The sequence below is a fragment of the Astyanax mexicanus genome, chromosome 8 (genome assembly GCF_023375975.1).
Source record: "Astyanax mexicanus isolate ESR-SI-001 chromosome 8, AstMex3_surface, whole genome shotgun sequence".
NCBI lineage: Eukaryota > Metazoa > Chordata > Actinopteri > Characiformes > Acestrorhamphidae > Astyanax > Astyanax mexicanus.
In genome coordinates this window covers 57,434,201-57,458,698 of record NC_064415.1, presented here as the reverse complement: position 1 = coordinate 57,458,698, position 24,498 = coordinate 57,434,201, and the positions used below count along the sequence as shown (strand labels likewise).

The window sequence follows — 24,498 nt, the reverse complement described above, 5'->3', positions numbered from 1 at the left end:
CATCCAAAGGGAACCAAACCGTGCTTAAAATCACTGGTTGTCCCCAGTGGATGAAAAAATACAGCTCTAGAAAAAATTAAGAGAGCACTTATTTATAGGTTTATGTTTGAGTAAAATAAACTACAGACAACATTTCCCCCAAATTCCAAATAAAAATATTGTCATTTAGAGCATTTATTTATTATATGCAGAAAATGAGAAACGGCTGAAATAACAATAAAGATGCAGAACTTTCAGACCTCAAATAACGCAAAGAAAACATATTCACAAGTTCATATTCATAAAGTTTTAAGAGTTCAGAAATCAATATTTGGTGGAATAACCCTCGTGGTTTTAATCACAGTTTTTTTCATGCATCTTGGCATCATGTTCTCCTCCACCAGTCTTACACACTGCTTTTGGATAACTTTATGCTGCTTTACTCCTGGTGTAAAAATTCAAGCAGTTCAGTTTGGTGGTTTGATGGCGTGTGATCCATTCATCTTCCTCTTGATTATATTCCAGAGGTTTTCAATTTGGTAAAATCTAAAATCAAATGACCTTGAACTTCCAGACCTGCTCTCACACTTAATCACCAGCAGGTGGGGCCAGTGTGATGTTGGAGTTGTGGCTGTGGCTTTATCTGACAGCAGTGTCCTCGGAGAACCCCATCACCTCTCTCTCTCTCTCCAAACTCATTCTGGCCTTTCATTGTTCTATATTGTTCTTCTGTAGTAATAACTTCTGTACTAATTAATTAAGCCTGTTATTGTTCTATAATGTTCTACTGTCTGCAAAAAGGGTTCTATCTAAAACAGTGTAGCCACGCCCATTTACAGTAAATTTATTAGAAATGTTTTTTTATGGTGGCAGCCAATCAGAACAGAGCTTATTTACATACCAGCTATGATGCAACAGTATAGACCTTGCTTGATTAAGGTTCACTTACTAGTGAACTCCTCACACTGAACACTGACACACAGGTTGGTGTGTGTGTGTTTGGGGGGGAGGGGGGTACACACAGGGCTTTGTCCCTCCTGAGCTCCTCATGGTTCAGATGGTGTTGAGGGTGTGAGAGAGAGAGTGCACACCCACCCATCCACCAAACACGACGTTACCATGGTGATGCACAAAGACTCCCCACCCCCTCAGCCCTGACTCCGCCCCTACATTCAGTCCAGTCAGTATTATTGTCTGGGGAGGTTTATACACACACACACACACACACACACACACACACACACACACACACACACACACACACGCGTTCTCTGAGCTCTATATATGGAATTTTGATGATGGTTAGATAGTGCCAGTGTTGTGCCAAATTCAGCACCCCCGCCATGAAAAGCACCCTCTCTCGGCAGCGCATATACGCACTGTCTTGATCAGGGGTGTCCAAACTGCGCTAGAAATGCGCACCCTCTCCGCTTTTAGACTCTTTGGACCGATTTTGTGCGCTAGAAATGCGCACTCTCTCCGCTTTTAGACTCTTTGTCCCGTTTTTCTGTGCTAGAAATGCGCACTCTCTCCGCTTTTAGACTCTTTTGCCCGTTTTTCTGTGCTAGAAATGCACACTCTCCGCTTTTAGACTCTTTGGCCCGTTTTTCTGCGCTAGAAATGCACACTCTCTCCGCTTTTAGACTCTTTGGCCCGTTTTTGACACCTAGCGTTCAAACTTTGAATCTCACATTATAAAAACCTGCTTAACAGCGGGCCAACTTTCATTCTATTTCTAAAATACCTCACACCCCTGGTCTTGATAAAAGCACTTTAACTTTACTTAGAAATTCGCTCCGAGAGGGGGTGCTTTTCCTGGCAGGGGTGCTTAATTCAGCACAACACCGGATGTGAACAAACAGCTTTTCTTTGGGGACTACTTTATGTCACACTACACCACCCACGCTTTATTTTGTGTATGCAACTTAATAATTAAGCATGGATGAAATTAGTGGAAAACTCAAAAAGTAAACTTGCTGGAGGCATGCTGTACCATAAAGACAAAAGACAAAGAAGAACACAGAGCTCAGACAAATAATGATGTAAAATATTTTATTTTTCTGTAAATGTTCCTAAATTCAGTTCCTTGAATACCAAACCCTATAATCGCTCTGTACTTCAAAAGGCTTCATTTTTCCAAAACATTTGACGCTACTATACAGGGCAAAAACACCACCAGGAAAAAAAATGCAGATGTATTTTTTTTTTTTACAGGACAAGAAAAATATTCATGAAACAATTTAGTCACAGCTGTTCAAGAAAAAAAATATATACAACTTTTTTTTTTGTTGATTTTTTTTTGTTTGCTTTTTTGAGAAAAATTGCTGCCCTGTACAGTGATGTAAGCTTCCGTTGAGTAGATCAGGAACTCTGTGTACAAGGAAAACGGAAAACGGGAAAAGGAAATGGATAGAAGCGGCTAGTTCGTTGGGAGAGAAGGCGTGAGGGAAAGGTGAGTAACAGGTTGGAGGTTTATTTATTTCAGCTACAAAAAAATTCATTGTTTATGTACACGATCGCTTTCCTCCAACAAGGAACGCTCTTCTGAATTTCTTGGGATTTCCTCGAAGCTTATCCGACTGAAATGCTTTAGAATTGATCTAATCTGGTGTTTAAATCAGACACAAAGGTTATACAAAAGCACCCTGACTAGTAAAAAACAAAAAAAAACACAAAAACAAACAGTAAATTCTACTTGTGCCTATTCTAGATAAGTCCATTTCTTATTATGTGGGTGGTTTAAAATTGTTTAAAAATTTCTCTGTGATTAGTTTCTTCTCCACTTCTTCGTTTGTCACCAGTTTGTCTTTGCATAAAACCGATGCTAAACTTGATGCACATTTAATAATAATAATAATAATAATAATAAAAAAAAGTAAAATACAGCTTTTCAAGTGGTCAGAATTAATGTGTCAATCACAAAGAGTCACTACAATACCATACTCTAAAGTACAGAGAAAATACTTTCTTGTGAATTCTTGAAATTACTTTGCAATTCTGTACAGAATATTCATTTAAAATAACCTCTGAAACCTCGGATTTCATGGCGCATCCTTATTAAATAATTTTAAAAAAGAAGAAGAAGAAAAAAAAACAAAATCAAAACAAAAAAACAAGCACATCTAAACACCCAAACATCAATATGAATAAGGTAGTATTTGGTCAATCATTCCAATATTTTTTCCTTATGTACATTTTATTTACAGATGTAACAGAATCTCTTCAGACTGCGGCGCGCCGTTCCCGGCGTTCCCGACATTCCCGAAGTTCCCAACGTTCCCGGCGCTCGCAGTCTGGTCTTATTTTTAATTTTTAATTTTTGTAAGCTCGCTTTTTTTTTCTGTACGTTTTTTTATTTTAAAAATAGGCCCACTCATCCACTCACACATTAATAAATACAAAACACCTTTTTTACTTTTCTTACACAAAAAAAAAAGCAACAACAACAACAAAAACAACAACAAAGAGAAACCCAGGATAAAACTGACTCATGGAATCAAGTATTTTGAAGCTTTTCTTTTTCGTGAGTTTGTTTCGTGTGTTGTCTCTTTTTTTTCTTTTTTCTTTTCTTCCTTACCTTTTTTAGTGCAAGTTAAAACTTTTCCCTTTGCGGAAGTCAATTCCGTACATTCTTCATTCAGTGATGTTCTACATTGATTTACACCTGTACAGTCTCCACCAATCACAGCTCAACAAAAAACGAACTAAACGAATGGGCCCGCCCTCTCTTTCAACCAATAAGGCATATCCGGCACAGTGCTCGCTCTCTCGCTCTTTCTTTCTATCTCTTTCTCTCTCCTTATTCGCTGGTGAAATCTGCCCCAGGGTGACACACACACACACACACACACACACACACACACACACTTACTTAAACACTCATGGCACATGCAGGTAAACCTAACCCTCTCTCTCTCCTCAAGTCCAGAGAACGACGCAGATGGCTATAAAACACAGCGGCTCGCGGCCGTTTGTGTTTTTCCTCTTGATTTTGCACATAAAACAAACAAACAAACAAAAACTAAAATCGTCAAAATTCGCAACGACTTCAATCAACCAGACCAACAAAAGCTACAGGTCTCCTCTCTCGCTGCTCTCACGCTGCAGGTGAGTTTGTGTAGTGGAGTCTTCGGCCTTCAGCACTCGCGTGTCCGCGCAGACGCTCGGCACCCGTGACGTAAGAGAACGCTCTGTTCCGATTGGGAGACGAGATCCTCTCCGTGATTCAGTTCATCCACTTGCGGCAGTTCACGGCGCCACACAGACACGGCGTCTTCTGGTTCTGGTTCTTCACCAGGCCCAGCTTGTAATCGTAGCACAGCTAAAACAACACAAAACCACAAACAGTAAGTCATTCTGAAGCGGTATACTGTATTTAACGCATTAATAAGGAGCACCGGATTATAAGGCGTATTATAGCATTATGCAACACTAGTAAGGAACAGGGGTGTCGCCATGTTTCCCTTTTGATTCTGTAAAAAAGGTTATTGTAAATTTAGAGTGCTGGATGTTAATCGACACAGATTTCTTTCTGCTGAAAACTGTTTATTCGGGTGAGTAAAGCACTTTTTTATTTACAGTACGCTTAGATTTCCTCTAAGGCTAGCCACGGTTAGCGGCTAATGCTGCCTGACAGCGCTACACTAAGGAACCTTGAGTTTTTTGGTAAGTCAGGGCGATATTAGCTAGTGATTTGTCCCACGTAGCTAGTAATGCTAATACTGCTCCAGCAGAGCTAGCCAGGGTTAGCAGCAACTTAATACCTGACTGGTAAAATTCATATATAAGTAGCACCGGATTATAAGGAGCTCTGACGATTTTGGGGAAAATTAAAGGATTTTAAGTGTAGCTTATAGTGAGAAAAATATGGTAGGCTCTTAAAAAAAAAAAAAAAAAAAAAAAAAAGGACGACAGTAAGTGAAGTTACCTCCTCTCCCTTCTCGATCCTGCGGTTGGAGCTGATTATGATTTTGTAGCCTCGCTCAAAGGTCACGACTTCCGCCACACAATTCGGTGAGCAAGAATGATTGATGTATCTAAAAGCAAAACAACAAAAGAATCAGCTTAAATGCAAACATATATTTTTATTATACAATATATATAAAAAAGAGGGTCAATGAACTTCGAGCTATGTGAGTACCAATAGCACATTCATCATTTAAAGGCTAATTAAACTCCTTGATTTTTGCTGAGCTCAAATATAAAAATGCTAAAACAAAAATTGGACGTGTAGTTTGGGAGCGGCACTGGGTGATGTATGGGTTTAGGGGTGGGGCAGAAGGGACAGCAGATTGGGCTGAGCTATGGCTGCAGCAGCAGTGTGCCTTTGATAGCAGTGAGACACAGATGATGGGACGCCAGCAGGGGGACGGGGTTATTGATAAACTGATTTGCATATTGTGATGTGTCTGCGTACCAAAGTACACAAACATCATCTACTCCTATAGTTGAACACAGTTAAAACTGAGAGGAGCTGCAGAGGCAGAAATTAACAAAATAAAAGTGTTTTTTAAAGGATAAAACTATTCTTCTAATTACTGTCTCTCTTAATTCTAGCCCCTCCTCTTTATCATCAGTCAGAATAAGACAGATTAAACATATCTAATCAGATTTAAGTTTTAGTAAGAACTGATATTTTACCTTGCAGGGCTTCCAGAACATGTAGCATCGATCACATACTCGCCATCAATGCGGAACATGAAGGCTTTCCGGTTCTAAAAAACAGAAGAAACGTAATTTTAGGTAGAGTTAGGAACACCGGGCTGATGGACACGTTTTTTATTTTTATTTTTAGCATCACTGGACATCATCCCAGCAGTACCTTAGCCTTGTAGTGCAGCTCTTTCCTTGCGGCCACCTCGGCTCGGAGAACGTCTCCCAGGTACTCGATGACCATCGTCTGCTTCTCAATGTCTCGAGCTGCAAAGAGCCCAAGACCCTGCAGAAACACAGTGCATTAGGGGTTTGATATTAAAAGATGAATAGGAGACAAAATATCAATATTTCAAGTTTATTTTCCAGGTTTTTACATCGAAAAAAAGATAGATTCTGAAAGATTCTGTCTGAACCCACCAAATAAAAGCTGAAATGATCTTAAAGTATGATATAAGCTATTGACCTTACTGTTCCAATACTATATATAATATAAACAACTTAGACCACTTAAAAATTATGAGTTTCTTTGATTTTACCAAATTGAAAACCTCTGGAATATAATCAAGAGGAAGATGGATGATCACAAACCATCAAACCACCAAACTGAACTGCTTAAATTTTTGCACCAGGAGTAAAGCAGCATAAAGTTATCCAAAAGCAGTGTGTAAGACTGGTGGAGGAGAACATGATGCCAAGATGCACAAAAAAAAAAAAAACTGTGATTAAAAATCTAAACTCTTAAAACTTTATGAATATGAACTTGTTTTCTTTGCATTATTTGAATATTTGACAATATGTTTATTTGTAATTTGGGAGAAATGTTGTCTGTAGTTTATAGAATAAAACAACAATGTTCATTTTACTCAAACATAAACCTATAAATAGCAAAATCAGAGAAACTGATTCAGAAACTGAAGTTATATATGTATATAACTACGTTTGCACTCCTTCTAAGAAGTGTCTATCTTTAACCTGTCTGATGGGGAGTTAGCAATAAACCATCTCAGCACACAAATCAGTTCACTGCCCCTTCGCTCTAATTATAAAGGTCTGTGAGGGGCTGCCAACCTCAGCGGCTAAGCAAGACATCATATACGTCTCTGATGGCGTCTGGCTCTGCGGCCGTGTGGATTTAACGAGCGTGGCAGGGAACTGGAAGTACTGCGAGGCCAGCTGTGTCTCTCAGAGATCAGCAGCCGGCGTGCCAGAGCACAGGAACGCCAGCAGAACTGACTCGCAAAGAACTGCATCCCATTTAGCCGCTCTGACAGCAACTTGCGTCATTCAGGAGGCGTAGAGGACATAACCACAGAAACGTCTGCAGGTGCCAAGAAAAAGCTACGCAATGAGAAAGGTGGCTCGTGGTTTATCAGACTGATTCAACGACTGTTGCATTGGTGTCCCTAGAGTTAGAGAGGTTTTCTTTTGAGTGACATAATGGGGGAAAAAAGTATTTTACCGACTTTTTAGGAGCACTATCGTAACATTAATCCCTCCACGACTAGAATTTTATTTATGCTAAACAAAATGCCATGTTTTTCTGTATATACACAAGTGTTTAAGGGCATTTTCACACCTGTAGTTTGTTTTTCTTCTGCAAATCAGTTAATACGTTCATTTATTTGAAGCATTTCTCCCTCAGTTTGGTTTGTTTTCACACAGGCACAAACCTAAACGCACCAAAACGCGCCCCATCAAATCATGCACGCATGCGGTCTCCTCTGATAGGTCAGAGCTGGCTATATAGCAAGTATATTTGTGCAATTTGAAGCTGCGCTTTCAAACACAGGGTTTTGTAAATCAGTGACGCTGATTGGTGATGCTGTGAGCAGTGCACGCTGCACATACAGTGAATTCAGTGTAAAACAGTAAAAGATGGAGCAGCAGCAGAGACAACGTTTGCTCATAGCTGTGGTAATTATCAGGATAATAAATCAGGTTAAACTGCACCTGAACAGCAGTTAAGCTTAAATACAAGGAGTATATTTGATAGTTTGATCGGGTCGAGGTCGGATCACGTTCTCAACACAACAGTGGACATTTAGGTTTTTATGCCTGTGTGAAACCAAACCAAACACAGGGAGAAACGCTCCAAATAAACAAACTCTCCCCAACACTTACATATAAATATAATTGCATTTTACATTGTTTACATATTATATTCCTTCTTTTATGTACATTCAAATATCCACAATATAAACATAAGAACAAGCTCGATTAATTGCAGTTAATCACAGAATATCGTTGTGATTAATTGGATTGCTTTTTTTTTTTGATTGACGACTCAATCAACGTCTGCTTAACACTGCAGAAGAACACAGTCAATTATTTTTCTCAGAATTTGTGAGAAATAATAGATAATAGAAAACAGATTTGAGCAACAATTTATACAACATTCACACATCAATCACATCGATATTTAGCGCACCTGGATGCGAGAGTGAGCCAGGTAGACGTTGCTTTTCCATTCGCTGGTCAGCCGGCGGTACTGAGACGACTTGGAGTGCACAAAGTGTTTACTGTGAGACGGGCCGCCCTCTGCCAGAGCGGAGTTCTGCAGGATCCGGGAGGGGCGGTTCCACACCGAGAGGATCTTTAACCTGTATATGTGTGGGTGAGAGACGGAGACAGGTGGAGGAGAGACAGGTGGAGGAATAGAACAAAGAGAACAGAGAATAAATACATCAACTCTGATCTCTGACATGCCACCGTAACAAAGGTACGATATCTAAACAATCATCTCAACCTACTGTCAGGAACAGAAACAGCCAATCATTTTATATTTCATTTGTAATAAGAAAATGAAAAAGCTGTTTATATATACTATGCACATCTGTTTTCATTAAAACATGACTGTTTTTTAAACATTAACTACAACTTCCAGAATATACAGTACTAAACCAAAAATCTGTGCAAAAATATGAATATGAAATGAATGAAAAAAAAAAAAAAAGAAATTCTCCTTATCTGGGTAGTAAGTATTTATTTACTCACTTTATTTTACATCAAAGAAGTGGGTATCTGGGAGAAATCTAAAACCAAGCTTTGTTTTCAGACTAGTATCTCCATTTTTGTTGATTTTTAGATTACTGCATAATTTCCCTTCTTCATACTGTGTCAAAATGTATTGATGAATGGACCAATAGAAATACTTAAAAAATGACCTGAAATAAACTCTTTAATTGAAAGTTAAGGTTTTATCTCTCTTCTGTAAAGTTGTTGCTTTGAAGATATATGGAAAAAAAAAATATTTTTATTTTATTGAAATGGAAAAAATGTGTTGCTTTATAAAAAACACTTACTGATGATAATAAATGTTTTTAACATGTGCTTAGATGCCTAAAACATCTGCATATTAGAACAAAAAAATAAAATAAAAAATATGGATGAAGAGAGAATAATATAGGATAAGAATTTTTGTACCACTCTATATATAGTATATATATATACACTGACCGTTGGTTCTGTGGGTGGACCCTCAGCTCAGACCGGGCACAGCCGGTGGGGTTGATGCACAGCGGCAGCTCCAGCATTGGATTCCAGCCGTAACGAAAGCGGTACCTCGAGCAGGCCTTCACTCCGGGCAGCTGGAAACATCACCAGGTGAAAACAGGAGATTATAATACAGCACTGAGCATCATAATACCGTGTATATTGATAAGGATGTCCCTGATCTGATCATGTGACTGGAAATCTGTGATCATCACGTATTTTTTCAAAGTAATTGGGATTATTAATTTCTCAAAAAATGTAACATGTTCACTACACACTCACTCTATAGTCCCTCATATTACAGTCTTCTGTCTCTTGTGGTCTAAAATGTTTAACACCTTTTCACACATTGATTTTTCTACTATTTGGTCAAATAAATAACCTCTTTTTCATTATATATTTTTGATTATATATCTTCAAAGCACATGATGATATCAAACTAATTCTGCACACACAGATGCAATAATTACTTGTCCATAAGAAGCCAAAAATTAATTGAACTACCTTTAATGATATGAGTTTTATTAAAGATTAACCAAAGAGCGCCAAAAACATCTCCAAGTGTCCATTTCTAATGGACCCCCCATAGACTGTTGCACTTACCGATTCAGCAATACGAGCCACTGCAGACACGGTGAGTCCGAAGAGATCCTCTCCCTTCAGATAGACGGGGAAGAGTCTCAGCATGCCGGTCTCTGCTCTCCGCTCTGCTACTGATCCCAGAACCTTATCCCACACTCCTACACCAACACAAAACCACAGATCAACCAGAGACTAAACTATAGTTCACTCAAAGCAGAGTGTTTATACTTGTCAGCTTAGGGTCAATAAAAACTGCACTGACTTTAGACTTGATAATAAAACACAGTGGATCAACACCAGCAGATGACAGACATGTCTCTCCAGATAAACCATCACTGATCATCAGTAAATTTTACATTTCATTTGTAAATCAAGGGAGCAGAGTCTGGAGGAGGAGTGGAGAGACACACAGTCCAAACTGCTCGAGGTCTAGTGTGAAGTTTCCACCAATCAGTGATGGTTTGGAGAGACATGTCTGTCATCTGCTGGTGTTGATCCACTGTGTTACATCAAGTCTAAAGTCAGTACTTTCCTCTGCTGATGACAACTTTTATGGAGATGCGCATTTCATTTTCCAGCAGGACTTGGCACACAGCCCACATTACTGCCAAAAGTACCATTTGGTCTTATATAATATTAAAATGTTCTGAAAAAGCTTAAAATAGATCACTGTGTGCCACACATCTATATAAATAACGAGTTTCACATTTTTAACTAAAATTCTGAAATCAACAATTAACTTTTCAATTATATATGAACAATTTTGTGAGACACACCACTGGGTTTAATTAGTAAATGAAATATCTATATTTTTATCTATATTTTTTGTACTTATAACAACTCTGCTGATGCCTTGCTTTATTTGCCATTGCTTTAAAGAATGCAATTAATTTCTATAGGAAATTTCTATAGAGAAAAACACACACTTCGGGGCGGTGTACGAACCTTTAGCCGAGGTGTCGGTCAGCACCAGGTCCTCGTATCCTCGCTCGAGCACTCGGATGCTGAACTCAGGTCGTCCCTGGTGCTCTTCCACAGAGCAGACGTAGCGACAGCGGCGGCGGCCGTGCCTCATGCTCCAGTACAGACGGCTGGCCTCGTACCCCGGAGGAAAGATGGCGCTGGCCGAGTGGAAGTGAGGCAGCAGGGCGGGGGGGAGCTGGCCCATGGCGTGGAAGAGCAGGCTTCCCACCCGGAAGGTGTGGCCCAGCTCCGGGCGCTGCACGGCAGACGCCAGCTGACGCAGCTCGTCCCGCTGCACGTAGACGCGGCGGAAAACAGAGAAGCAGCGCAGGACCTGCTGATCCAGGTGCAGCCCGGCCGCGCTGGCGCCGGCGCCCCCTCTGGGCCGGTGTTGGTGGCACAGCATGGTCTTATCCTTGAAGAAGGTGCAGCCGGCCTGCAGAGCGCAGGTGAAGTGGTAGACGTTGAGGCAGCGCAGCCGGTGGCAGCCGCTCGTCGCTCCCAGGCGCTGGCAGAAAGCGCAGGTAACGCTCTGGCCCCTCTGCCGCGCCACCTCTACGTTAATGAGGGCGCCGGCCTGCGTCTCGTAAACCTCCGACGACCACAGAGCGCAGTTCAGGTGCACCCAGGTGTCCAGGTCCAGGTTGAGGAGACGAGCGGCGCCGTCCGTCAGCCCGTCGCCCTGCTGCTGACAGAAACAGCAGCGCCGACAGTCCCGGGACAGCGAACAGGGGCGCAGTGAGGAGCGCAACTCGTGCAGGAGATCCTTCAGAGCAAAGAGAGAGAGAGAGAGAGAGAGAGAGAGAATTTATAATAGGAGGTGGGCGATACGGCCCTAAAATAATATAACGATATACTAGTTTTTTTTTTTACGATAAAAATACTACTAATACGCTAAATATAAAAAAAATAATAATAATTTAAAGAATGAATTACCGCAACAAAATGTTGTAAAATATGATACATACACATATATATATATATATAAAACAAAAATTTTATCATTAGATTTGTAACAGAAGTCATATGGCACATCCCTTAATGAGTGAATTGAACTTAAATAACTGTAGTGTAATTCAGGATATCGTCATGTCTGGAATTAAAAAATTAAAAAGTACAACAAAATCGTGCGCTTCAATTCTTGTCTATAAATATAAATTATAAAGAGGATAGATATTAGAATAGGTAATTTACGCTGCTTATATAATAATCCCCAAGCAAACTATCAAACTAATAAATAAAACGTACCTCAGTTGGAACCGGCTGTCCACCCTTGGACGCTGCGATCTGAATCGTCCATTTGCGCCAGCGGAGGCCCTTCCAGCGCTTTCCATGATGCCAAGGCCTATCATTAGGCCTGAATGATCAAACAGTTAAAACAATTGTTGTATTAGTAAAGAAAAACACTTCTAATATAATAATAACAATAACGAAAACTTTATAATAGTAAGGAACAGGGGTGTCGCCATGTCTTGTTTAAACATGTTAAACACGCAGACTACTGTCCAATATACTTGTAAGGTAATACCATTAATTATGAAAAATATATATAAAGAGTTAAATCTCAAACCCTTGTACAGCTCTTTGTGTGTATTGTTCAGATCTTTAAAGAAAGCTGTGTTTAATCACTCAGTCTTACTTGTTGTCAGTGTGGCTCTGGGAGCGAGGCTTTAACTTCACTGTCACTTTTAAGGGGGCGTCTGAATTCGACTCGGTCTTCACGGTCTCTATCTTCAGGGGCTCGGCGGGGGCGGGGGAGGCCGGGCCGAGGGGGCTGGACAAGGGGGATGGGGGTTTGGACTGAAGCTGAGCCAGACAGTGCACATCCATAGAGGACATGTTATTGTTGTACTGGTGCTGGGCTTTAGATGGACTCTCTTTCAGAGCCTTTTCTGCAAGCAGAGCTACTGACGTCTGGAAACACAAAAAAAAAAAAAAAAAAAAAAAAGTGAAAGTACAGAAAGTACAGGTCTAAAAAAAATATATATATATATATCAATGAAAAATTATTTTATTTCAGTAATTCAGTTCAAAATGTGAAACTAGTAAATCAGTAAAGTAGTAAGTAAGTCTCAGAAAATTAAAAATATTATATAATCTAATTAGACCAATTGGTTCTTTCAGCAGTGTGCGAAGTCCTGCTGGAAAATGAAATCTGCATCTCCATAAAAGTTATCAGCAGAGGGAAGCATTTATTTATTATTATTATTTTTTTTACTTATTTCAGGGTTTATACACTTTTTAACCAAAAAAAAATACTGATTTTCCATGCATTTAAAGCACATTTTCATGACCATACGATTTTTTAAAAAAAGTGCAGACATGGACAATAAAACCAAAAATCAACTAAAACTACAATCGAAAATCCTAAGAGCTTCTTTGTGTAGAGCCAATTTACTGATTTTAACTCTGAGCTGATGTATTTATTAGCTCAAAATAGATTTTCTTAATCGATAAACTGAAACAAAGATTTGTAGACCAAATTTCCATGACTTTTCCAAAACTTTCTGGGTATTTTTATTTTTCCCAAACTTATCCAGGCCTGGAAACTGATATTTTCAAATTCCATAACTTTTCCAGGTTTTTCAAGACCGTACAAACCATGTTATTTACTTAACAGTGTCCACTTTTACCCTGTTTAAAGTCAACTAGCCATAAAATTAGCTAAAAACTTTAATAATTAACAAAACGGTTTAGCATGGTAACCCACAGGGATCTACTTTAGGATCTATGAAGCTGGAAATGATCAAACTAACGCAGAAACAAATTGAAAAACTGACGTGTTGTCATGCTGACAGGGATTAAGCACTGAATTACAGATTAACACTTAAGAAAATGTCAAAGAAAAGAAAGAAGGGAAAGAAGAGAAAGTGTTCTGCAGCTTATTCGTCTTGGTGTGGCTGAATAAAAGACAAACCTTGGCGTCTATAGTGGATTTGGCTTGTGCAGAGGAGTGCAGGATGAGGCAGCTGTGGCTGCAGAAGACGAGGTCTCCCTCAGAACTCAGCTGAGATTCCTGCAGGAGAAAGATGCACAGAGAGGTCAGGGGTCAGAGGGGTCTGAAGGTTCATGCATGGGACGGTGTGACGTTTCAGAAAGGAAAGACGCTGGATGGAGGTTACTGAAAAACCCACTGCTGAGGGACAGAGCGCTAAAATTAAAAGGACCGTATTTTACAGATTATAAGGTGCATTTTAAGCGACAATAATAAGGAACAAGGGTGTCACCATGTTTCCCTTTCGACATTTCTTACAGCAATTCTGTTTCACACAGTATTAAAAAAAAAAAACTTTAAACAAAGCAACAGTTCGAGAAACCCAGTGATTAAGATGATCATCATCATCTTAATGTTTTTTTTAATACGACAGATAATAATAATAATAATATTCTCATACTTGTGCTTTGTTTTGTTGATCTTTGGCAGGTTTCCTCACTCCATTTCCCAGGACAACCACTTTACACTGGCGGCACCACTGTGGCTTCGGGCCTGGGCTCCCGGGCCCCTCCTGATACTGCTCTCTGCCTCCTAATGGACCTGTGAGATTAAAAAATTAAATAAAATAGTTATAAACTAAAATTGTTGTTTATGATGCTGCACATGAAACTATTCCTCAACCTCCATTGTCTGCAGCAGCTAGTAAAAGAAAATATTCAGAAAAACGATCAGAGTCGATCAGGAAAAGCACTGTGTCTACATCAACCCGCAAATTAGTATTCATAGCCACGCCCACCTTGGCTCAGGACCGCCCACAGACAGAGCTATAGCCGGGCTGCAGCAGAGCTGACACTGTCTCATCAGCTAAAGAGCTTACAGCTCTGTTTACACAGCTAGTTAGCGTTAGATATCTTGTGTAAGTAATTATAGGTTTACATCGGATCTCCGGTGGTTTCCACGTTTTACTCTTAGTTGGGTATGGTGGTGTGGGCAGGTAGGCGTTCTCTGCTGCAGAGCCATTAGCCAATCAGAGTCCATATATGTTTGCATGTATGAATATTCATGAGCAAGAGCCGAAATCCTTTCCTTCCTCAGAGACCACTAATCCAGTGAACTAAAGCAGGGTTATAGAGAAACGCCGTTCATTCATACTAGAGACACAACTAGACATTTTAAAATGAATGAAAAAAATGATGGAATGAGAGCTTTAAACTCCATCGTACCACAATTTTAAACTTGCTTTTCCAAAGTTTTAAACTTTCTCCTGATCCTTTTTCCTTTTTCTGTATAGAGTATTAATTAAAAAGTTAGATAAAAACGTTTAATCAGTGCAGGAGGTGTAGTTACACCGTCAGCTGCAGCTTTTCCCTCTGAAACTCACGGACATGCTCCTGTTTTTAAGGCTTTTAAAGTGACACGGCACAGCGATTAACTGCATATGCACTGTGACACAGATAAACAGGCCGAACAGGCCGAGATCGTTACTCCGATTCATTAGCTCCTCTAATCGCTGGCTGAATCAATAGCGACTCTCTGCCAGCAGCACCTGAGCCGCATGCAGCACTGCCACAAAGAAATAATGATGTGCATCGTTAGTAAACATCGTTAAAGTGGATAATCATCTGTGTGAATGACGACGGGAAACAATTAGAGCCAGCCTGCTGTCCCCCACTGTTTAGAGAGAGCCATCGCGCCGCGCTCTCTTGCTCTCGCTCAGTCAGAGAGACGGCGCGGAAACACTCGCGTTATTTTGACCTATTTGTTTACTATGCAAATTCTGCTGTCTCTGTAATCAACAGCCTCGCTACACTGGATCTGCAGCAAACATTTAATCTACAGGCTTTTCCGATATTCGGGAAGAATTCGCACAACGAGCCTGAAGCTTCAAAGCCAGGATCCCAGACAGGGATTAAGTCAAGTCTTTGACTCGACTGCAATGCTAATGATGGTCTATCAATTACTCTCTCACTTAAACGGGCAGCATGCTGCACTTTCTATAAATTATACTGTACCATCTGATTCCTGACTGACTGTTTCTTTATTTCATTATTTTATAAATAACTCATTTATTAAAAATTATTAAAAACTATTAAAAATAATTTCTATTTATTCTTGACAATCATTAAAATTTTTAGGAAATGTTCATCAGAATTGCTACTTTAACTTAAACGTAAGTCAATAAATATTTGTAGCAAACAAATTCTGCTTTAATTTGGTGCCCAGAATCACATTTCTTTTTAAAGAAGAAACATTTAGTACAATAATGTTTGTTTTTTTAAACGCTACATCGTTACTGTACTACACCCATTATATTATTTAGCTTTTGTGGAAACTAAAGGATTAAATTTGTGAAACTGTCCAGTGATTGTATACTGATTACTCCTTTAAAAAGTAACTTAGTTACTTTTTAAACTAACTTAGTAGTTTAAAAGTAACTTAGTAATCCATAAAGTAACTAAGTTATATCACAAATTACTTTATTAGTTACTTTATTAGTTATATGTCAATGGTGTATGCTAATTTTTCTGAGTAGGATGTCTTATTAAATTGTTCACAAAGTCTCAAAATGAGTGAAGTAACACTAAAATCAAGCAAAAATCCCTTATTTTCTGTCTTGAAGTTGTATACAAGGATCAGAATCCTTTGCTTTGTGACTTTTTGCGCTTATTTTGAGGCAAATTACTTTAAAGAAAATTCTAAGTAAGGCTGAATATGATGAGTATTCCCAAAATAAGTAAAACAATCTTTTACACAAACTTACACAATGCTTAGTAAGACAAGAAGTCTCATCAAAGAAGGAACTAAGGAACTAAATTTATTGCCTTTAAATTAGAAAATTTCACTTGCTAAGATTTAGTTTTTTGCAGGGTAAAAATATGATAAATTTGCATCATACAGGTTTTTTTGTTTTTTTTAGAACTTAGGACTGTGGTGTAACTCACTTTTCTCAGGGGTAAGGTGGCTGTACTGCTGGTTATGATGATGAAGATGATGATGATGATTATGATGTTTTAAAGGCCCCTGTGCTCCGGTCGTCCTGCTCAGCCTCCCTGGTCCCTCCAGCTCGGCCGCACCGTGTCTCTGCAGCAGCCCGGACGCCGAGGGTCTCGAGTCCGGGCCCTTATGGACCCCCAGCCCGGCGTGGGGCCACGGCCCGCTGCTCACCTCGTAACTGCTGGGGATCTTCACCTGGATGAGGTCAGCAATGGCAGCCACCACATCAGTGATGTTCTGAAACAGCAGAAAAATAAAGAAAAAAGGCACATTGTTAAATTAGACATAACAAACCCAGCAAAAAACATCCTAGCCAGAGACTCACCTCAGCTGCTGCAGGTTTGAGGGTGACGGCTATGGAAACGAGGCCTGAGCCAGATCCGTTCTGCTGCACTCCAAACGGTGATCCGAAGAAAACAGACGAGGGTTCGGTCTTTATGTCGCGCAGTTTTGCCTCAGAACCTGTGAAAAATGTGAATTTTCACAAACAATAAATTTAATATTATTTTTTTACTTTCTTTGTCTGCTTGATTTTTATGATTTGAGAATGATTCTCTTCCAAAAGGCTGCTCTACAGGATCCCCAACATTAGGTCAAAACTGGGCTTAAAAAAGGCTTTCTCCTATTTTGCACCCTAATCTTGGAATAACCTTTAAAACAAATTACAGCTTAATGAGTTTAATGGTTTATATGAGTGAGTTTTAATTTTATTTCTATTTTTTTATCCCATTTTCTCCCCAATTTACACCATCAATCACCCAACCCACTCATAAGGACTCCCTCCATCACTAGTGAAGCTCCAACACCAGGAGGGTTAAGAAGACTAGCACACACCTCCTCCAACACATGTGAAGTCAGACTCTGCCTCTTTTTGAGCTGCTGCTGATGCTGTAGCATTGCCGAGTAGCATCACTCGGTTCTGATACAGCAGCTCACAGACGCAGCCTTGTGCTGATCCACATCACCCTAGGAGTGATTAGTGGAAAGGGAGGGCCATCTACTGTACTGTACCCACCCAGAGAGAGAGCAAGACCAACTGTGCTCTCTCAGGGCTCTGGCAGCTGATGGAAAGCTGCATGACTAGAATGTGCTGTCTTGTCCAGGTCTCCCTCCTCTAAATTAAAGGCATTGCCACTAGAGGATGACAATACTGAACACAAGCTCTGTGCTTAAAAATTTTTGCAGCAATTTTTCATGTAGGAATTAGGAATTAAAGTATTTTGCATATATAAAACAACACTGAGAATGGTTTTGTATCTCAGAAAATGGGTTTCATGAATTAGATTTTAATACATCTGATATTATGTCAGTCCTGCTTAGAAATACAAAGAAAGATCTTTGTATGTATGTAAGCTTCCACACTAAAATTCAGCTTTTAAAAGTGATAATTCTCCAAACTACAGCAAGAGTTTTTACCTTTTCCTCTGGAGTTGGGGAACATGGGCATGACGGGAGAAAGAGCTGGAGACGGAGGCTCCTCTTTGACCCGTGAGAGATCCGGATATCGGCTGATTTCCATCCCAACAACGCTCTCTGGAGAGGAGGAGGGGACGAAGCTGTCCGGAGTGTCTCTGTCCTCACAGTGCTCCTGTCCCCTACACAGCAAAGACATTAAAACAATCAAGAAAAAAAATCATCATCGTGTTTAATCACCATGACATGTTCTCAGAACTGTGATCACATGATGTTAAAACGATAAAAAGAGTAATAAGTAAAATATTTTTCCAAATCTGAAGTTATGAAATTTGACAACACCCCAAAATCTAACACAGGCCGTTTCTCAATATGGATTACACAAGTTTAAACTCCCATACTTGGCAAGTTCGACTCGCGAGGTCAAGAGAAGACGGGACTTTTATTCTGTAACTGGAACAGCTGCGTATTTGATAAAATAACCCTTTTAAGGCTCAGAAAGCGTTGTTCTAAAAACATAGCATATTTTCACACAGCCGCTTCCTTAACGAATAAACCACATATCTGAAGTGTAATCCTCTACATTCTCACCTAAAAAATAACTTTACATTTATTTCATCACACAGCAGTACTGTGTATTTACTGTATTTTTCACATTATAAGGTGCACCGAATTATAGGACGCATTATGCACTAGTAACACTAGTAAGGAACAGGGTTGTCGCCATGTATAACTTCTAATTCAGCAAGTCTCGCTGCTGGATGTTAAGTAAAGAAAACAAATCTAAAACTTAAAAAAAATAAAAAAATGCTTTTGAAGTTAAACGAGTGCTGGATGTTAATCTACACAGATTTCACTTTTGAAAACGGTTTATTTGGGTGAGTAAAGCACTTCTGTTTATTTATGTAGTAAGCTTAAAATTACAGATTTCCACCAAGGCTAGATAATACTCGCGGATAGCAGGTAATGCTAATGCTGCTCCAGCAGTGCTAGCCGGGGTTAGAAGCAGGCTACAAACTGATAATACTCACCTCTGAACAGTGAAAGAGTTAGTGCTAAGCTAGGTTAGAGGGCTAATGCTAATACTTCTCCAGCCTCGGTGCTGGAGAAACTTCACTGAAACTCCTGTATAACTCTGAACTTCAGTAAAGTGACTTTACTGCTCCTTAAAACCTGACTATTAGAATTCATATATAAGTAGCAACGGATTATAAGGCGCTCTGGTGCACAAGTGCAGACTAAAAGGCAGATTATTGAGAAAGGAAAGGAAAAAACACAGGGTATTAAAAGACGTGGCCACTGATTACTCTTCGAGCGAAGTCCACAGGTCTGTGTTTGTTTACTGCTGGACTGACCTGAGCTCCTCCTGGTTGTTGTGAGGGGGTGTTGGTAGCGAGGCAGGAACGTCGACGGTTTTGGGTCCGTGAGCGAGAGCCCGAGCGAAAAGCTCCTCCTCCGTTTTAAACGGCATGTGCAGCGTCCGGGGAGGAAGCCCTTTAGTCACTGCAGAGGTCAGAGGGCAGACCAGTGAGAACAGTGGAAACTACATTTAATTTCTGCATCTTTTTCCTTTAAAACAGGCTTACATATCATTTATAAAAAAATCAGTGCACAGTAACAAAAGCTGAATTTAACTTATTGTCATTATGTGTTAGTAGTCCTATCCCTGATCGTCCAATTAAATGCACCACTAAATTTAAAGACAGTATGTTGTTAATCTACGAAAAAAAAAAAAAACTTACAGAAATTACAGAACTAACTCTGTGCTACAGTATTTGTTCACTTAAATTGGATTTTATCAGTCGATAATTGGAATTACAATGATTTGTAGAGCAAATTTTCATGACTTTTCCAAAATTTTCTGGGTATTTTTATTTTTCCCCAAACATATCCAGGCTTGGAATTTGCTATTTTGATATTTCATGAGTTTTCTAAAACAATACAGGCCTACTTTTCTAATAATAATAATATATTTTTTATTATAGTATGATTATATATATAGTATACGCTATTTAAGCTAATTCTAAACCTTAGATGTTAAAGAAAACCTGCAGTAAGTAAATAAAAAAAATGCAGCCACTGCCCCTCACCATCATGGCCGCTGATGACGGCTGCTTTGCCGGCCAGCTCCTCAGTGGTGGCGAAGCCGTTGAGCAGTTTCTGGCGAGCCACGGGGGGCGGGGTAGGTGGAAGGGAGGCAGGAGGGGTGGGGGGGTTGCTGAGATTGTTCTGCTGTGGAGAGAAAGGAGAGGGAAAACATGAGTCACGGGGCTTCCGGGCTCAGTAGAGTCTGCGTTCTGCGCTGAAGGTAATTTGCAGCTGTGAAAAGCACTTTGCCCTCGGTGACTCCGGCTACGATGAGAGTAATAACACATAATAACTCTTTACAGTACAAAAGCGCTGAAAACGGCCCGACCCGCCGATTACAGCTGCCACTGCTGCCGCCGCTGCTGCTTTGAGAAGAACATATTAATACCTAAGGTTCTGACTTACTTTATAAATGAGCTGGGAGTAATAATCCGATATTCCGTCCAGCGAGGCGCTGCCGAACGTTCCCGACAGGCGGCTCTCTCCGTCCAGCTGCCCACTGCCATAGGGCACGAAGTGGGCAAAATTTACCCCAACCAGGGGCTCCATCAGGGGCAGGAGAGAGAGCTTCTGCTGCTAAAGAAAAGAAAGAAAGAAGAGTGTTTAGAAATCAGTGAAGGATGGAGAGTCTGGAGAGATCTGGGCTCTAGAGGTCTAAACAGACTGTAATTAATCCAGAGTCATGATTCTCTCTTCATTCTCTCAGCGTCTCCAATCACACCACCATCAACAACCTACTGACCCAGAAACCTCTGGAAGAAACGCCCGGAGAATATGAATATGACTGCAGACGTTTATCAGACACAAGCAGAACCAATTTTTTATAAACGGACTTTGTGATCGAACGTTGTCTATAAGAGCAGATTTAACGAACTCTTAATTTATCTTACCTGTTTTAAACTGGTCATTATTGGCTCTGTGGAGGAATATGAAACTTGTCTCTCATCCTCCTCCTTCTTCCTCTTCTTGGAGCGAGGGGCCGGGCGCTCTCCACTTTTGGGCGTCCTCTTGGTTCTCTGTTTCTTCTTGTCTGTGCCGGTAAAATCAGGATGTCCTGAGAGCTGGCTGTCCGAGTAAGTCTGTGTTAAACGACAAAAGGAGACCCACTTTCAGTTTCAGTTTCAATTGTGCGCCCAAATCAAGAGGTGAAATCTACAGAGGTATCCACCAGTGTTAAAAGGAAACAATAAAACACAGTGGATCAACACCAGCAGATGACAGACATGTCTCTCTAAACCATCACTGATCATCAGTAAATTTTACATTTAATTTAAAGTAAATAAAGGCACCAGAATCTGGAGGAAGAGTGGAGAGACACACAGTCCAAACAGATTTCATTTTCCAGCAGGACTTGGCACACTGCCCACACTGCAAAAGTACCAATTGGTCTTATAAAATACTTAGATTTTCTAAAAAACAGATTTTTGGGTTTTTATTGGCTGTAAGCCAATAATCATTAACAATGAAAGAAAGGAAAGTTTCACATTTTGAACTGAATTACTAAAATAGAGTAAATATTCAATTATATTCATTTTTTTTAGTATATGTAAATTAAAACATATACGCTTAATATAAGAAAAAATCTGAGAATGGAGTAAGCTAATTTTTCTTAGTAAGATTTCTTTAAAAAAAAAAAAAAAAAAAAAAGCAATTGCAAAGTCTCAAAATACGTGAAGTAAGACTGAAATCAAGCAAAAATCATTGATTTTTTTGCCTTAAATTTGGACACAAGAACAAGTGTTCAAATGACTTGCTAAGATTTTGTTTTTTTCAGTGTATAGCTAGTTTGGTGTTCTTGGTATTAGAATATGTAGAAACACTTTTCCCAATTATAAGTGTTGGCACTACTCACCCCGGTACTGTCTATGGAGCTCTGTCTCAGGAGAGCCTTGCTGTCGGTGGAGTTCTCCTCCTCAGACCTCAGGCTGTCCTCAGATCTCTGGTGGGGTAACCCGTGTGGGGGAGTCCCCTTGTTCTTCAGCAGGTGTTTGAGGAGCTCATTACCACCTTCCCCCTTCGAGTTGCTTGTTGGCGACATCATGATTTCCTTCTCCCCTTCCACCTTCACCATGCCCAGGCCCAGATCCATGCTGGTTCCTCTTGGGCCGTGGCAGTCGCTGGCCTCTATCCTCTCCATTTTGATGTTGGACAGGATGCGGTCATGGATGTCCTGTTGGCTCATGGTCAGGTCTGGTCCTCCTCCACAGCTTCCTTCAGAAAGCTGCCTCTCCAGCTCGGAGTGGGGTTGGCTGCTCTGCGAACCCGGGGTGGAAGATCCAGGCTGGGAGGTTTCGCAAATCTCGTGATCTCCAAAGAGCAGGGGGTTCCTGGTGGGCGTGGAGGATGTATCTGAAACGCAGGGCGTCAGCGGGGCGGTCAGGTCAGAGTGCGGTGTGGATGGTGCCCTCAGGGATTCTGCATCGTCATCCTTCTTCTTCTTGCGGTTGCGCTTCTTCTTGCCCTTCTCCTCAGGGATTATGTTGGAGTAGAGCTGAATTAACGATGGACCGGACCCTGGGAAGTTTGGAGGTAGAGGCATAGTAGACTCTACTCCAAAAGGATGTCCTTGCCCTGGGTTCTGAGGCACCATATTTGGTCCTGGAAACCTTTGAGGTCTTGGTTGCGCCTGAATGAAGTTAGAAGAAGAATGGTTGGGACCACCGTGCTGCTGTAGTTGCTTGTCCGATACAAACCCTGGTCTTACTTCCTGAGGGAAGGGTCCATTTCCCATCATGGGTCCTGGAGGACCTTGCATGCCAGGCATGCCTTGCTGCTGGGGGAACCCTGGTCCTTGCATTTGCTGCTGAGGTCTATGGGGCTGCATGAAGTCTTGAGGCAAGTTCTGGTTATAGAAAGGCATTTGTGAAAGACTCCTCATATTTCCATCCTGGCCGAGCAAGCCGTGATGCTGCTGCTGCTGCTCCATTTCCATGCGCTGTTTCATGCGCTGCCTCTCCACCTCCTTCATAAGCTGAACCCTCTGCCTCTCCTGCTGCTCCCTCAGCCTCTCCTTCCTCTCTCGCTCCTGGAAGCCCTCACTGAAAGGGTTGGTATCATCAAAATTCACATGAGGAGACTCGCCACTCGGTTGCCTCTGACCGGGCCTGGCTAAGGTCTGCTGAGGAGGCTGGGCTTGCATCATCTGAGGGGGCATCACACCAGGCATCTGAGGTCCAACACTGCCTGATGCTCCAGGGTGCCAGCCTGGCATGTTGGGAGGAGCATTCGCCTGGCCTGGATGGAGCTGCATTGGCATAGCAGGACCCATCAGAGGTTGATTCATAGGACCTGCCATCACCATGCCCGGGTGACCCTGCTGCATCGGCACCATGCCAGGCATCATCTGGGGCTGAATACCACCCCCCTGCTGCTGCTTCACCCTGTACTCCTCTATTAGCTCAGCATGCTCTTTCTGCTGCTTCCGTATCTAAGAGAAAGGGAAAAAAAAAAATATTGTATTCTTCGCACTATAAGATGCACCTAAAATCCTTTAATTTTCTCAAAAATCATCACTGCGCTTTATATATGAACTCTACCATTCAGGTTGTAAGAAGCAGTAAGCAGACACTGGAGTTTCAGTTTAGTTGTCCAGTACTAAGGCAGGAGCAGTATTAGCATTAGCCGCTAATCATGCTATACGCTAGATATTGAACTGTAGTGTTAAAACAAGCTACGTGAGACAAACCTCTAATAGCTAATATCGCCCTGGCTTACCGGAATTAGCCACTTATGACTATGCCACTAATGCTAATGCTGCTGCACCTAGCCTTAGTGGAAATCTGGAAATCTAAGCTTACTGTAAACTTTAAATAAACGGAAGTGCTTTAGTCATCCAGATAAACTTATATTTTTAGGAGAGAAGTTTAGACTGTAGATTAACATTCAGCGCTCGTTTGTTTGACTTTAAAGAATAGTTTTGGTTTTTTTTAAGAATCACAAGAGTTTTGTTTACTTAGCTTAACTTTCTTAACTTACGTAACCTTCACCACCACCCTGCTGACTTATAAGGAAAACATGCTGACACCTCTGTGCCTTACTAGTGTCGCATAATGCGCCTTATAATGTAAAAAATAACGACATCAAGCATGTCCGATGTGAACATAGTGTGTACGTTAGCATCCGTACCTGTTCCAGTTGTTTTTGGACCACGCCCTGCTGTTCTGTCACATGTTTCAACTGCTCAGCGTCCTCCTCAGGGAACTCCCGTCCAGCTTTCTTAGCCGTCCTTTGCTTCGCGGACAGAGCCTTCTTTGACTTCCGGTGAACTCCTATCTGTTCTTCTAGAAACTTCTGCTGCATCTGAAGAAGCTTCTGCGTCTCTCGAAGCCAGTCTTCATACTGCACTTTCTGAGCTTCATCTGAGAAAGAGAGTGGGTTAAAATGATGCACTGATCTGA

General features: G+C 40.8%; 1 protein-coding gene across 9 annotated transcripts in view; it reads right to left on the bottom strand.

Annotated features, from left to right (window-relative positions):
• Positions 1 to 2,014: 2,014 nt before the first annotated feature.
• kmt2cb (lysine (K)-specific methyltransferase 2Cb) overlaps positions 2,015 to 24,498 on the bottom strand; it is an 88,042-nt gene continuing 65,558 nt past the window's right edge. For 5 of the 9 annotated variants that reach the window (XM_049482017.1, XM_049482021.1, XM_049482024.1 and 2 more), the window contains 21 exons: positions 24,227 to 24,459; positions 21,954 to 23,528; positions 20,992 to 21,180; positions 20,507 to 20,677; positions 20,104 to 20,245; positions 19,369 to 19,516; positions 18,017 to 18,195; positions 16,926 to 17,062; positions 16,549 to 16,837; positions 14,067 to 14,206; positions 13,589 to 13,687; positions 12,311 to 12,585; positions 11,920 to 12,028; positions 10,654 to 11,437; positions 9,730 to 9,866; positions 9,091 to 9,221; positions 8,063 to 8,234; positions 5,801 to 5,917; positions 5,620 to 5,693; positions 4,907 to 5,015; positions 2,015 to 4,300 (listed from right to left, as the gene is read on the bottom strand). In XM_049482017.1, the coding sequence (XP_049337974.1) occupies positions 4,205 to 4,300; positions 4,907 to 5,015; positions 5,620 to 5,693; positions 5,801 to 5,917; positions 8,063 to 8,234; positions 9,091 to 9,221; positions 9,730 to 9,866; positions 10,654 to 11,437; positions 11,920 to 12,028; positions 12,311 to 12,585; positions 13,589 to 13,687; positions 14,067 to 14,206; positions 16,549 to 16,837; positions 16,926 to 17,062; positions 18,017 to 18,195; positions 19,369 to 19,516; positions 20,104 to 20,245; positions 20,507 to 20,677; positions 20,992 to 21,180; positions 21,954 to 23,528; positions 24,227 to 24,459 (5,306 nt within the window). In that variant the 3' untranslated portion in view covers positions 2,015 to 4,204. The remainder of the gene's footprint in view (positions 4,301 to 4,906; positions 5,016 to 5,619; positions 5,694 to 5,800; positions 5,918 to 8,062; positions 8,235 to 9,090; positions 9,222 to 9,729; positions 9,867 to 10,653; positions 11,438 to 11,919; positions 12,029 to 12,310; positions 12,586 to 13,588; positions 13,688 to 14,066; positions 14,207 to 16,548; positions 16,838 to 16,925; positions 17,063 to 18,016; positions 18,196 to 19,368; positions 19,517 to 20,103; positions 20,246 to 20,506; positions 20,678 to 20,991; positions 21,181 to 21,953; positions 23,529 to 24,226; positions 24,460 to 24,498) is intronic. The other 4 variants (XM_049482018.1, XM_049482022.1, XM_049482020.1 and 1 more) reach the window with 2 other exon arrangements.